The sequence below is a fragment of the Labrus mixtus genome, chromosome 8, assembly GCF_963584025.1.
Source record: "Labrus mixtus chromosome 8, fLabMix1.1, whole genome shotgun sequence".
NCBI classification, from domain to species: Eukaryota; Metazoa; Chordata; class Actinopteri; order Labriformes; family Labridae; genus Labrus; species Labrus mixtus.
Window position 1 is genome coordinate 24099600 of NC_083619.1, and position 14276 is coordinate 24113875.

Sequence of the window (14276 nt, forward strand, 5' to 3'; positions counted from 1 at the left end):
TTATTTCTATTTCTACCTATACACCGACTTTTTCTTTCAACAACTTCCTCATCTCCTTTTCTAGAAAATGACCATTACCTGGGCAGAACAGAATTAAAACAAAGTCATGCCAGAAAGAAAAAAAGCAGCAGAGGAGGCTTTGTTATTCCCCGAGATGGATCATCACACTTCTCCTCCACAGGGAAGAAGAAGGTGGTGGGATGACAAAGGCTGCAGCTGCCTTTTCTTCTCCTGAAGCAGAGTGAAAAATGACATAATGGCAGCAGAGCTCAGGTAACCTCACACTGGACACTGATACCCTTGAAACTATTATCTCACTCTTGGGTCGTGTTTACAGGACTTTTGCCACTGCAAGAGTGTAAAATCCAAGTAATTCTGAGGACAGAGATCTATGTAGATTACTTTTTGAGATTAAAACAATGAAGACATGATAAGGAGATTTGAGTGCCATAATCTCAACATTTAACATGTAACTTGGAGGAAACAAGAGCCTAGGCGGGATTTTACGACTTGTGCAGCTGATGATTTTCCAATTTCAAATGATCAAAGTAAAGTAAATATCAGGATATCAAGACACTATCTATGGCTGTGTGTGTAATAGTTGTTCTGTTTGGCTCCAGATCAAGGCAGCATGACCGTGAGATAAAGTTGTTTACCGCTGAGCAGTGATGTAATGAAACCTCCGTTGGTTCGTGCAGACTAAAAGTTTGTCTTGAAAACTGAGACCACGTGTCCCGAGGCTCAGACAAACTATCTGAGTACAAACGATAATAGGCAGAGGACTCTTCACAGCAAGTCAGGGAAAGAAATAAATGTACTGTGTGAAAAGAGAAAGCTGATATGTGCAGTTAAAGCTTAAAAACAACCTGTGATCACGCCATTTACATACAGTAACATAAACCTCATACCAATGGGCCCCTCAAAGCTGAGGCCTGTATCGAATACAGTATGAACCGTGGTGACAAGTTACAAACAAAGAATGCATTTAAACTTTACATTTTCTGTTTTTCTGTGCTCAAAACTTTTCAAACTTATTTCTTCAAAGTAGATAACAAAGACTTAATATTATGAACAGTTCATAAAATAAGAGATGTCGTGCAATGTTCAAACCGCAGACTGTATAAAGAAAGGACGGCACAAGCGCTCCACCTACTGACCAGCTGCACTATAGGTCATAAACCCCGCCTCCTCGATGTTAGCAGATAACACATGGAGCAAACTTTCAATGTAAAATACACATGAAATACATTTTTCTCACACCTGGTTTCTGTCACAATGGTAAGCTCTCATCACATTGATTTGTGTTCTAGTCCTCTGTTTTAAAATATTTTATTTTTAGCTGGTTATTTGACGCTATAAAAAAAAGGAAAAAACGCCATGATTGACAGCTCTGTTGACAAATGCGGCTCCTGCTGCGCTGTGAGCAACAAATAAACAGAGTAGAGGAGAAACGGTGAGTAGAAGTGTGACAAACACGAGTGTGTGCTTCAAATCGACACAAGAATCACGTCTGCTGTGGACTGTACCCACCTGAGGGACCTTTGACCTTTTATCTCTAAGTTTGATGTGTGTTTAGGTTTTCGAGTAAGCTACGTGACATCATCAGTGGATCCACCGGCCAATCCCTCGAAGACTCAAATGAGCAATTTGTAATCGCCTGTCACAGGTGGGATTTTGGCTTCATTGTTGTACAACATAGGGAGGTGGAGATACGTTGTCAGTCTTTATACACAGTCAATGGTTCTAACGCAGATGGTGTAAGTAATCATGATACACTAAACATAATCAGAACATTTACTTTTCTTAACTTAAACAAATAAAATAGAAACTTCTAGTTTAAGTCGTATTTTCACTTTTAATTTAGTAACTTATCTAAGCCCTTGTGTAACTCTTGCTGCTGGATTTAAGGAGTGATGTAAGCAATGCCTTACATGTCATCAAAACAACCGTTCAATTATTGCATTTGAAAGTACTAAACTGTGGTGTAACTCCAACCAAGCACTCGTCTTCTGTGGGAACATATTTTACAATCAACGGCTGGTTTAGTATCAGACTAAAGCATATTTTCCTCTCAGGTTTTTTTCAGACCTAATGACCTTTTCCCCCCACATTGGTTCTGGAGTTTTCATTTGCATAAACCACAGCACGAGAGCAGCAGCAGAAATGATGACTTTGACAGGACTGAGCATGATCGAAACATCACTTACACCCATGATCTCAATTTAACATGCCATCACTTTCACCAGTCAAATCAAGATGTTTTGTTTTTCTTGCAGAACGAAACACAGAAAGCTTCCATTCTCCCACTCAGCGATGACTTCTCTGAAGATGCAGAACTTAGTTCATTAGTGAGCATTGAACCAAACAGGAATTGTTCACAGTGGCTAAGTTCAGTTTCTGACATGAAAGAATGAGCGCCCGCATACCTGAGAGCCCCGGCCGACGCCGAGTGGAGAGGTGAGGGAAGACAGATGCGTGGGATTGAAATTGTCAGGGCCACCTATACAGTAAAGTAATGAAGGAATGCTGTAAAAGTCATTGCAGGTCCAGACACTGTGCAGCATGTAGCTTCTCCTGATTTATGTCTAAGAAGAAGAAGAAAACGGAAGGGCAACTTTGGATCACAGACGGTCTATTCAGGAGGATTTGTGGGAAGTAATACTTGTATCTGTTTTAGTTAGTAGTGTCTTAATTTTGTCTTAAAGCTGCAGAGCTCCCAAAAATATTCATGGTTTAAGACAAAACAAGCGTTATTCATGTGTCAACTATGGGCCAACTTACCTTGCAGAGTTTACATTTGTACCGTTACTTGTTAAATGTTTAGATTGTGATAATGTGGACTTTTTCCAGCTGTGTACTCCTGTGCCTACTGAACTGGATTCAGTGTGTCTTTGCAGAACTGGCTCAGTCCAGCAGGAACAAGAGTGACATCTAATAAAACAAGCCTCCCATCGTCCACATTGAAATAATTAGAAGGAGCACGTCAGAAATGACCAAAAACATGTAAATCACAGCACCTATAGGAGCAGCTTTTTAGACAGGAATGATGAATTTGCAATTCTGACACAAAAAAAGATGTGTGTGTGTGTGTGTGTGTGTGTGTGTGTGTGTGTGTGTGTGTGTGTGTGTGTGTGTGTGTCCGTTTCTGTGTATATCATGTGTGTGTATCCTAATTTGTGTCCCAGTGTGGCTGAATCTGGCTGCCTCTGCAGGTAGTGGTTATCAGCAGCAGCTGATTTGTGCTGAGTAACACTTTACGCATGCCTCACTTCATCCCTCACACTATAATAAGCTGTCAGAGTGTCTGCAAGCTGCTTCTCTAAATTGGGAAACACCGGCTCAACACCTCTGCAGTCATTATAAACCTGCATGGACAGGCGCGACATTAGCATAAGCAAAACTGATCATCAGAAGACATTTTATTGATTTTGGATGCCCTCAGTTGTTGAGGTGCTGCGTGAACAGTTGCTTTTCTCACCTTGGGTCATCTTTCTGTGAACTCATTTATCAACAAAATAAAATAATGCAACATGTGCAGAAATTCATACAGCTCCTCCAGAGAGAAAAAAAAATGCATATTGATTTTTGTTTCTTATAACACGGTTGCTTCTCAATTCAATCAGAAACTCTGCCTGTTATTCTATCATTGTTTCCTGCATGCTGATTTTCCTGTATTATAGGCCTGCATTAAATGTTATTATTAGCCATACTTATCTGTAATTGAATGATAAATACCTATATTTCATATTAGATAATACTTTTATTATTCAAGGGGAAACATAGCATGCTGTACGCTGCTCTACCCAGCTCTAATATAAATTTTAAATGACATTGAGTGTGCTGACTTTTCTGTTTTCTTGTAGTCTTTTTTGCGGTCGTGCACCTGAAGATTTATGACTGTTTGAGTGTGCTCCTTTTCTCTGCTGTTTTGAAACACAGCATTGAAGAAGCCGAAGGTTTTCTGGCACAGCTTCACCAACTACCAAGGTGCATTAAGAGTGGAAGGCTTAGAAGAGGTCAAAATGCTGCAGAGACACGAAGATCAACTTTATTATCAAATTAGACCGACGCGTTTTTGGCATGTGGCCTTCATCAGGGTCATCACAGAAACATAGCATTGACACGCCCCCATCTGAAACATTAAAAGTATTTACACATTAATCCATCACTTAATACTCCAAGGATATAATACACCTATAGGCCTACACATTATTCAAAGGGCAGTCTTAATGATAGCCTACCTTACATGTGGTATGCTACTTAATTTATATTTGTATGTTAACACTTCTTTGCTTTCCAGTTACATTTAAAATGCAGGTTAAAAACAAGTACCATGACTTTTTTTTTTTCATGTGATTAAATATTGTCTTGTGATACCGCATCTGTCCAGCAGGGGGCGCCATTGCAACAGTTGAACTTCAGGTAACAAATTGGGCTCAATTAAAGTGTTCATTCGTAACGCTCCCTATTAAAAAATCTCCTCCTTCGTAATAAGAGTTTGTCACAGTCTCTTCTTCTGCTTTATTTCCGGCAGTTTTATCACATACTGGCTTTGTTTTTCCGCCTCCTTTCGGTGAGAGTGGGGTGGACTTCCACATATCTTCACCTCGTCGACGGCTGTGTGTGTCGGTGTGTGTGTACGGTGTGTGTGTGTACGGTGTGTGTGTGTGTGGAGGAATCTAGGAAGTAACCTAACTTCTCGACCAGGACGACGGGAGACCTCAGTCCTCAAATTCTCTGGAAAACTGTGACTTAAATCACTAATTTCGTGTCCGAACTGCCGCGAAGTTACTATTTCATCATGTTTAAAAGCGAATAAGCAACTTTTTGGCTCACCTTTTTGGGCAGCACAGGTGAGGGAAACTTTTTTTTTTAACCTCCTGTAGCCCATATTTTTTCCAGTATTTGGAGTTCGTCAACGCTCCCAAGTTTTACCCTCGCTTTTAGGAATACTTCGGCTCTTAAGGATGAACTGAGGGTTTGTTTTCGAAAGGTAAGACTTTGACATGTTGTATGCTACTTTTTGACACTTGTTAAGTGTTTGTCATTTGTTACTTGGCATGTTGTGTATTGGGATTTTGATACACAGGAAGACTTGCTGTATGTTCATGTTGATACTGCTGGGGAAAGCAAGGTAAACAGAAACTCACATTTTTATATTCTTATGTCATTTTCTCGCGTTTTAATACTAGAAATATTACATTAGGTGTTAGAAATAAGAGTGATTTAAAAAAAAAAAAAGCTTCCTCTACCACTGCTTTTGACTTGAGAAGGCTTTATTTTGATTATTTTGGTCTCTGAAATGTGTTTTTCCCCCAGTGGAGATTGGCAGAAAGGTGGGGCTGTGCGTTATGCTGAAGCCTGCCTGTACATCAGGATATCAGGATGAGCGCTACAGATGGAGCCGGGGCCCCTGAGCGGGACGAAGAGGCCCGTGTCGTGCAGATCTACCCCAGGCCGTCCCAGGACACAGCCGCCTACTGTCCCCTGCAGGTCAGTGGTGGGGACACGACGAGGACAGTCATCCACAACGCCGTGGTCACGCTGGGCCTGGATGCCAGCCAGAAGTACAGCCTGCTGGAGGTGAGGGAGAGCGATGGAGAGGAGAGGTTACTGCGGGCTGGAGACTCCCCTTTGGAGCTTGTCCTGCTGTGGCCACCAGAGACGCAGAGGTGGCACCTTAAGACCCAAGGCTACTACTTCATCCTGCAGCAGCAGCAGCAGCAAGCTAACAGTGGAGACGACCAAGTGGAAAGCATCACAGAGGAATATGATGATCTTTGTAACCTGCAAACTGTGACTGAGGAGAGTATCCTTGAAGTGTTACGCCAGCGCTTCTACAAGCTTAAAATCTACACCTATGCCAGCAGAGTCCTCATCTCCCTCAACCCCAATAAGTTCCTACCCACTTACTACAATCCCAAGTTTGTCAACATGTATGAGAAGCAACCACTGGGCAAACTAAGCCCTCACATATTCGCCATAGCAGATGTGGCCTTCCGGGCAATGCTGAATAGGCAGGTTAACCAGTGCATTGTGATATCTGGTGAGAGTGGCTCTGGGAAGACTGACAGCAGTAGTTACCTCATCCACTGCCTGACCGCCCTCAGCAAGAAGACGTACTGCAGCGGGCTGAAACGAACCATCCTCGGTGCAGGACCGGTGCTTGAGGTAGGTCACTGTGATGTGTAGTCAGCCACAAACACACACACATCTGTTTCAGGAGTCCTCGTTGTGTAAATATACAATTTTGAAAGGAGTTTGCTACTTCCTTGGGATTTTTAGCATCTCTTAGTATTATCAAATGTACACAATTTAAAAAAAAAAAAAATCTTGGAATAAGTGATACAAGAAAGAGTAAAGAAGGAAAAGACGCATAAGTGGAGCCACATCAGAATGAGGACTGCAATTTAACATGCAAAGGTTATGACATTTTGCCTCTTAAATCTGAGTTTCAAGAGTTAATGATGATAGAAAAAACCTTAACACATCCATTTCTGCGTAGAAAAACGTAATCTGTCTGTCAAAAACTGAAGGGTAACATTTAATTGGCAACACTTTGGGACCTTCATCGGGCAGTCAGTTAAAAAAAAAAAGGTTTGTGATCCCAGTGGAAAGCAGTTTTGTTTTAGGGTAATGTAAGGGATATTAGGTTGTTGTTTTTGACTACAAGAAAATCTTATCTTCCCTTTTTTCAATAGACAAATGAACCTCTCACCAGTCTACAGCATGTTCTGCAACATGCTGTATCACGTCATGTGACTCCTACCTAACCCGAGTGGAAATAAGAATTCTAAATAAATATAAAGAAATAATCAATTTAGTTCTTGATGGTGTAGTTTGCTATTGCAGGTCATAAAAAGGCATCAATACTTATTCCAGCCGGTTTCAAACAAACTCAAAACTCCTCACGGGAGTTTTATAGTATTCTTATTTTGATCTCCCTCAACTCAAATCTTTTTTTAGACGTGCATATTACTGCTGTTGAAAAACGGAGACGTGCAGAAAAAGAACCTACTCTCTTAGTACAGGAAATACATATCATCTTCATCTGGTTTGTATTTCCTGCTGTAATGAAAAACAGCAATGTAATCAACGCTAACCACTAAATGCTACATGTGGTAATCCGTGTGGTGTCTTCTTACTCACTTATGTGTCGGAGAAAATGCAGCAAATGGCCTAAAACATTCATCAGCTTCATTAAGAGGCAGAGAACCGATAATGTCCATGCTTCATCTTCTCTATCTGATCAGTCAAACATCCAATTATCAGAGCTTGGAATTGAGTCAATGAAAAAAGTCGATAAGGGAGTTTGCACACTTCTTTACCACATGACTTCAGTTTCACTCTCACGCGTTTGGGTTAAAAGGTCTCTTTGTAACACTGTGCCGAGTCAATGAGTAACAGAAGACACTTTTCACATTTCCTTGTTATGTCTGCTTTATGTTTCATGTGTCAACAAAATAATTGATGTGAAAGAAGGCCCAGTGCTTTTTGAAGGGAATCCCTTCCTTCTTGAAACGTAAACACCTTTTATATTGATGGAGGAAAAAAAAACAACAACAGGTAGTTCCCCCTGCTTTTGTTCGGTGCTCTGGACTTGAGATTGACCGCAATTAGTTGTTTTCAAATTCATCATTGTGGAACTTAACTTGATTTTTGTGTGTGAACATTTCCTGCTTCCAAAATGTGGAAATTCTGAAAGAGTATTGTGAGTGGGGATTAGTGCGAAGTGCATGTTTTATCAGTCCATCTAAAGACCTAGTAACCTTTAACACAAAGGATCCTGACCCACACTTGCTGTTACTGATCACACTGATACTCGTGTACCCTATCACAAGGGGCCAGCGTGGTTTGACTAGATGTGTATTCTTCCTCTCTGAACAAGTTCAACAAGTTCCTCATGAAATAAGACACAGCTTGAGATTTTCTTCCGTTAACTGATCTTTCTGGCATTTAGTTGTTGTTTTTTTATGGTCTTTTGGTAGCAGGCGTTACAAGAAGCTGAGATTTGAGTTGGGGCTTGTCATGTGGTTAAAGGGTGATTTGATTGAAGGAAATAAGGAACAAGTTTACTGAAGACAGAGGTCAAACCACAACAACAGAGGAGGCCCTGCACAAGTGTTTACACCAGAGCTGAATATCAATAGAGGCTTAGCTGAGACCTGTTGATGAGATCCCTCCTGGAGTAACCAGGATTAGTTGATGTGTTGATTTGTTTTAAGGTTTTGCCATTTGGGTGCTTTGCAGTAATCACTTTTGCCATCTTTGGATTTCCTTTTAAATACGAGTCAAAACCTGAGATTCTTGTTCCCGTTTCTCAGACGTCAGAAATGTGTCACTTCCTTCCTTGTTACTTGATTTTGTTTTATCGCTATATGTCAGCATTTAGCTCAGTCTGCCAGCCGTAGTATTCTCTCAGACGTAAGAAAACCGCCTCTGCCTAACACAGACAACGCCTGCTTTAAATCTAGTCATTTACGAAGATATCAAAGAATGATTTAAGTTATTTACGTTTCAAATCTGAACAAATCTGCAGCCAGCAGGTGATGGCACCTTGCTTTCATTGAGTGTGCTGGTTTCCTGACTGAGTCCAGGTTTGTGTTCAGGAAGCTGAGAGGTGAGCTCTGCAGGGGGAATGTGCAGGGCGTTGTCTCTGAGGGAACACCGGAGAGAGAAGAGAAAAAAAGAAACGTGTCAGAACAGGCTCAGCCAGGTCTGCTGGTGAACATACACTACAAAGTAGAAATCTCCTCCTTTCTCTCTCTCTCTCTCTTTGAAAACGCTCTCCTGCTCTCCCTCTCTTATTTCATGTAGCCGTGTATGAACTCAGGGGCCGTGGACTCTCTCAGTTTGAGTCTTGAAGCCGTAATACACACCCATGGTTAATGTTTCAAGATGGTTTTAATTGAAGGTCTTTTTGTTTGACTAAATTGTTTAGGACAAAAAAACTTCATATTATTTGTGGCTCACAGTATCCTCTCATCATTCTGCTTTTGGTAGACTAAATATAATGTTAAAGCAGTCCCTTGACATAGATAACTGAGAAATGAATCACATAAACAAGAAGTTGCCAGATAAAACTTACGGGAAAATTATGTTTCTATTTTTTCTTATAAATGTTTCCCTTTTTCTTAAAAGTGTTCAAATTCAAAAGTAAAACTCTTCTCTGTTTTTGTCCTGGCATAAAAAAAAACATGATCACGTGCAACTAACTAAACAATGATGAGTCACAGGCATAACATTTAGAGATTCTCTAAACCTGCACAATTTACAATGTCAACACACTAAACTGCTGGTGATGGAAATCACACCGTGCACTTACGCAGTTACATTTGATGAGAAAGGATACGGTACAAAACAATACAATATGATACGTGATATGTGGAATATCATAATAACACAATATAGTGATTCTGCATTAATAATATATGCCAGGGCGCCGGTGGCCTAGTGGTTAGATAGAGTGGGTAGCCCTTGAAGTTGTGGCTCCTTTCCCCACTCTCTCTCTTCCTGATTTCCAACACTATCCACTGTCCTGCCAAAAAAAAAAAAAGATATATGTCATGACAATCACATTATGATACATCATGATATCTGTTTAACTAAAGAATATAACATTCACCTTAAAAGGGGAAAGTGCACGATGACTGTATTCATTGACTACAACTTGATGTCTCTTCTCTCATCATGCTTGTTCCATTATAACGTCCACATCGCTGTCCCACAGTATCCTGCTGTCGACTTTGTCTTTAACCAATTACCTTCTCATCACATCACCCTGGTTCATTTCATAAGCCCACTGTGTGAGCGCCATCCTTATTCTAAAATGAAAATATACATTTTAAGGCACCAGTGATACGACTAGTTGCACCACACGAGTCAGGAAAAGCGTATCGATATTTGTCCAGCTACTTGTAAAGTTCATTGTTTGGTTGATGCCATATAGATAATTAGTTTAATTTGTTCACCACAGAAACCAAATCCCCAAGATATCGTACTCAATGTGCTTATTTTCTCCATCACTTGTTCTTTGTTACTCCGGGTATTTCCCACATTGTTGACATTTTTTGAGGCCAAAATCCTGTTGATAAAGTTGGAATTTTGTTGACTTAATGAGAAAACAATTTCTCCTTGAATTCACTTTTCTCCTTTTCCTCTGTTAGGCCACAGGAGCTCCTGTTTAGGGTCTAAAGTGGGACGTGGCAAACACCTGTTTCTCCCCCTCTTCCTCATACCATCTTCACTCCTCTCTCTGCATTCCTTTCTGCCTTTCCCCGCTGTATTCACATGCTTTATGTTGGTGTGATAGATCTGCAAATAAAAGCCAGGTTTGAAACCTCCCGTGCTGTGTTGACAGAGGTGCACCGGGTAGGAACATTCCAGCGATGCAGCGCTTTACCTGCCAGTGCTGCATGAGTACAGCAGTCAGTGCAGACAGACAGTAGTGTGGCCCTCAGGGAAGCTCACACTGGAATGAAGAAGAAGGATACCTTCTAGGTGCTGACTTGGGCTCAGCTGCAGCTAATGAGCGTAATTTCATCCAGTGACTGGGCGGTGTCTGTTGTGTTGTTGCTGTTGCCCATAGTAACTGTCTCCAGTCTCAGGATCAAAACAATCAGCTATTGTGAAATGTTTCCTCTGCAACTAACGTCATTCATAATCCTTGAATTTTTTTTTTATACAAATCTCCTGGTGTATCTGTGTTGATGCAGTTAACAGGACTCCTGGTGATGTGGATGTACAGTTAATGCTTTAAGATACCAAATGTTTTAAAACAATACTGTTATTCTAATGATTGTCAAAAATAAAACTGCAGACCTTCAGTCACATTTGAACCCAGAGTTGAAAGTGACAGAGCAGCCGTGGTCCTTTCAAATTCTCAGGTCTGCTAATAATGACATTTCTCAAGTCCTTTTGTCGTCTTATAAAGACGCAAAAGTCGAGTTTACGTCCTTTACTAACAGACAGTAAGCAGAGGAGGTGACAGCAGACGTTATGAAACGTTGACAATGTATTTATGTAATTTCAACAGTCTGCAGGAGTTTGCTTGCAATTTTTTAGTAATTGAAAACAAGAAAGTTCTTAAATTAGGGAAGCTTAAGAGTTCCCATTTTGTTGCCATGGATAACAAACAGGTATCCATATTGTTTGATTGAAGGATATAATTCATCACAGTGTTATTTTGAATGCAAACTGTTTCAGTTAAGAAGCAATTTAAAATTCAGGCCCAGGTTCAAATCCGACCTGTGGCCTTTCCCACATGTAAGTCCCCACTCTCTCTCTCTCTCTCTCTCTCTCTCACTCTCTCTCTCTCTCTCTCTCTCTCTCCCTGATTTCCGTCTCTATCCACTGTCCTATCTCTACAATAAAGGCACAAAAAGCCCCCCCCCCAAAAAAAACAATCTAAAATTCACAACATAGAATATTAACATATTCAAGAGACTTAAATTATCAAGACATAACCTACTTGTGTTTTTTACAGTTATGATCTTAAGTCTTAGTATTACTGAATACTGATACGTTTCTGATGTTTTTAAAGTATCCATGAGTGTGATTTTCACACCCTTAATTAGGTCAGGCTTCATCTGCAACAATCACTTGAGCAACAATCGATCAAAGATTTCTAAATAAGCTGAGAAAGAACATTGTAAATTACATCCATACTTCCCACCAACCTTAATCATCCATGTCCTGAGGTTTCTAACTGGAACAGGGCCCCTTCCCTCTACAGACCCAAGAGATTTATCTGAAAGCTGTTCTGTGTTTACAGTGTTCTGGTCCCTGGTGCCAGCGTCTGTGAGAAACGTGCCCACAAATTTTTTCTGTTTACTTTAGTGAAAACTGATGTTCCCTATGTTTCAAACAGGCCTTCGGCAACGCCAAGACTGCAGAGAATAACAACTCGAGTCGCTTTGGGAAGTTCATCCAGCTGAACTATCTGGAGAGCGGCGTCATCAGAGGGTGAGGCTTTGTGTTTGAGTTCTCTCCCCGACTGTCTGTGCTCACTTCTGGAAGTTATTTTGTTGATATGTGTTTTTGTGTATCAAGTAATTTGGCCGTACTTGGATGATGTTGGACAACCCACCAAATGTTCACACGCATGGTTGACGTTCTCGTCTCGTGTGTCTCTCTCTTTCAGGGCATTTATTGAGAAGTACCTGCTGGAAAAGTGCAGGGTGGTGTTCCGAGATAAGAATGAGAGGTATGGTGAAGAATCATCCAGATGGAATTTCATATCCTCACAGACACACGCCTCATTCATTGTTATTTTTTTATTCTTACATTCCTGGCGCCTGACATGAGCAGAGAGAAGCACGATCGCCACCTTTACTTTCTGTAAATAACAGCCTTGATTAATTGTGTTGTCATTCTTTCACCTGTGGTTTGCAGGAACTACCACGTGTTCTACTATCTGCTCGTGGGAGCGTCCAAAGACGAGCAGGAGGAGTTTCACCTCCTACAGCCGCAGGATTATCTCTACCTCAAGCAGGTACTTTTGATCCGCCCATTTTACAGCTGCAGTAACTGAGAGAGGGGAGGAGGGTGAGCGTTAGGCGGGATTTCACCTGGTGTTATCGAAGAGGGGAAAACCGGCGGTTGATGTTTCAATGGAATCAGATCCACATTATCTGGAAACTTCTCAGCAGTAATGTGTGACAAAGTAATGTGTGACAAAGCTTGGTCAGAGTGGTGAATAAACAAGCACTCCAATAAACTCTGAATCTGCCCTTTAACCGGGCTTACAGTGCCCCTGCTTTCTCTCAAACAAACGCCATCATATTAAAAAAGTTGACATATTGATGTCTTTGCTTATTAAATCCTGTTTATTAATGCCTTTAAGAGCTGTTGCTTGATCGAAAACCCCCGGTGCTGACTCAGCAATAACTTAAAAAAGGTCGGTCCCTTTTTGTTTGTGTTAACAGTTCTAAATGGACCGACTGCCAGCGTTTAGCCTCGCCATTTAACAAGTATTTTCAGTTTCTTTGAATTCAGACGCACTTAATCTTTGTTTGTGATGGGATTACAGATTTAGCTTCAGCTAAAACTTTCCTGCTTGAGTGTCTCATGACATGAGAAAAAAAGATTGAAAACTCAGAAATAAAATAAGAAATATATTTTTTTACTCTTTTAAACAAACAGTGAAAAAGACTTTTCAGTCCTCCATATCTTGACTTATGTGACTGAATTGACCAAAAAAGTTCTTGTCTATCTAATTTAAAGCTCAGTCAGGTTCAGTGAAATCAGCTGTGACTCACTCAATGAGACTTTGTATTCATTTGTTTTATTTGGTTCTGTTCAAACAGTACTATGTAGGGGGAACGTTCTTTTTCACTTTGGCCTATACAACGAACAAAAAGGTGCAGGAAGAAGAAAAACGTATTAACCTGCCCTTTGTACAAGGAAAAAAAGTAAATAAGATAAAATTAAATACATTACAGTAATGTACTGTGGCCAGATTACGTGCTTAAGTACATTCATATTCACATAAACCATGTGTGCGTACAATCCATCACACTTCACTGAGAAAAGAGAAACAAATGATACAGGATAACTTTAATTAAAGTTGACCAATCAAAACCAATCACCTGGAAGAAAGTCCTCCTGATCCATACGTAGCTAATGTTTTCTTCACATCAATAGATTTGAATCATCGATTGTTGTCTGTCTTGACAGTTTCATAATTTGACTCCATAAATTGAAACACATCTTTGTTTTAATGTTGTTCTAAAAGAATTTAACTTGACATGATGTTTTCTCCTGTGTTTGACCGAACTATCTCTAATAGTGAATAACTTCTGTAAATTAAAAACACCATATGTGCTTTAATGGTGTGAGCACTACATGGACAAATACTTATCATAAAGTTTCAGCGTTTTATTCCACATAATGAAGAAGAAACAAATAAAAAGAGATGCTTTTTTTTGATATGACTCTTTAGATTAACAAGGTAATCTGAATTCAAACATTCACCTCCGTAGCATCATTTATTAACCCCTCCTTTTCTCTCTCCATCTCACTTCTGATTTCCTGCAGGAAGACTTCTCTTTAGATGACGAGGAGAATCTCAGGCAGAAATACAAGAGGCTTCATCAAGCCTTGGAGATGGTCGGCTTCCTGGCCACCACCAGGAAATAGTAAGTATGATTTTAATTTGAAATGATGCAGGCAGGTTGAGCTAAAGCTACCTTTTAGGAAAGGTCAACAAATGACTGCTGAGCATTCTAAATGTGATTGTATGGAAAAGAAAAGCCTCTAATTATGCCTCAATTGAA

General features: G+C 40.3%; 1 protein-coding gene across 4 annotated transcripts in view; it reads left to right on the forward strand.

The window, feature by feature from the left end:
• Nucleotides 1–4660: 4660 nt before the first annotated feature.
• LOC132979467 (unconventional myosin-IXb-like) overlaps nt 4661–14276 on the forward strand; it is a 32417-nt gene continuing 22801 nt past the window's right edge. Inside the window, exons 1-7 of one of the 4 annotated variants that reach the window (XM_061045303.1) lie at nt 4661–4853; nt 4948–4993; nt 5320–6171; nt 11870–11964; nt 12143–12205; nt 12394–12493; nt 14038–14138. In XM_061045303.1, the coding sequence (XP_060901286.1) occupies nt 5386–6171; nt 11870–11964; nt 12143–12205; nt 12394–12493; nt 14038–14138 (1145 nt within the window). In that variant the 5' untranslated portion in view covers nt 4661–4853; nt 4948–4993; nt 5320–5385. Of the gene's footprint in view, nt 4994–5319; nt 6172–11869; nt 11965–12142; nt 12206–12393; nt 12494–14037; nt 14139–14276 lie in introns of all 4 variants that reach the window. The other 3 variants (XM_061045304.1, XM_061045306.1, XM_061045305.1) reach the window with 3 other exon arrangements.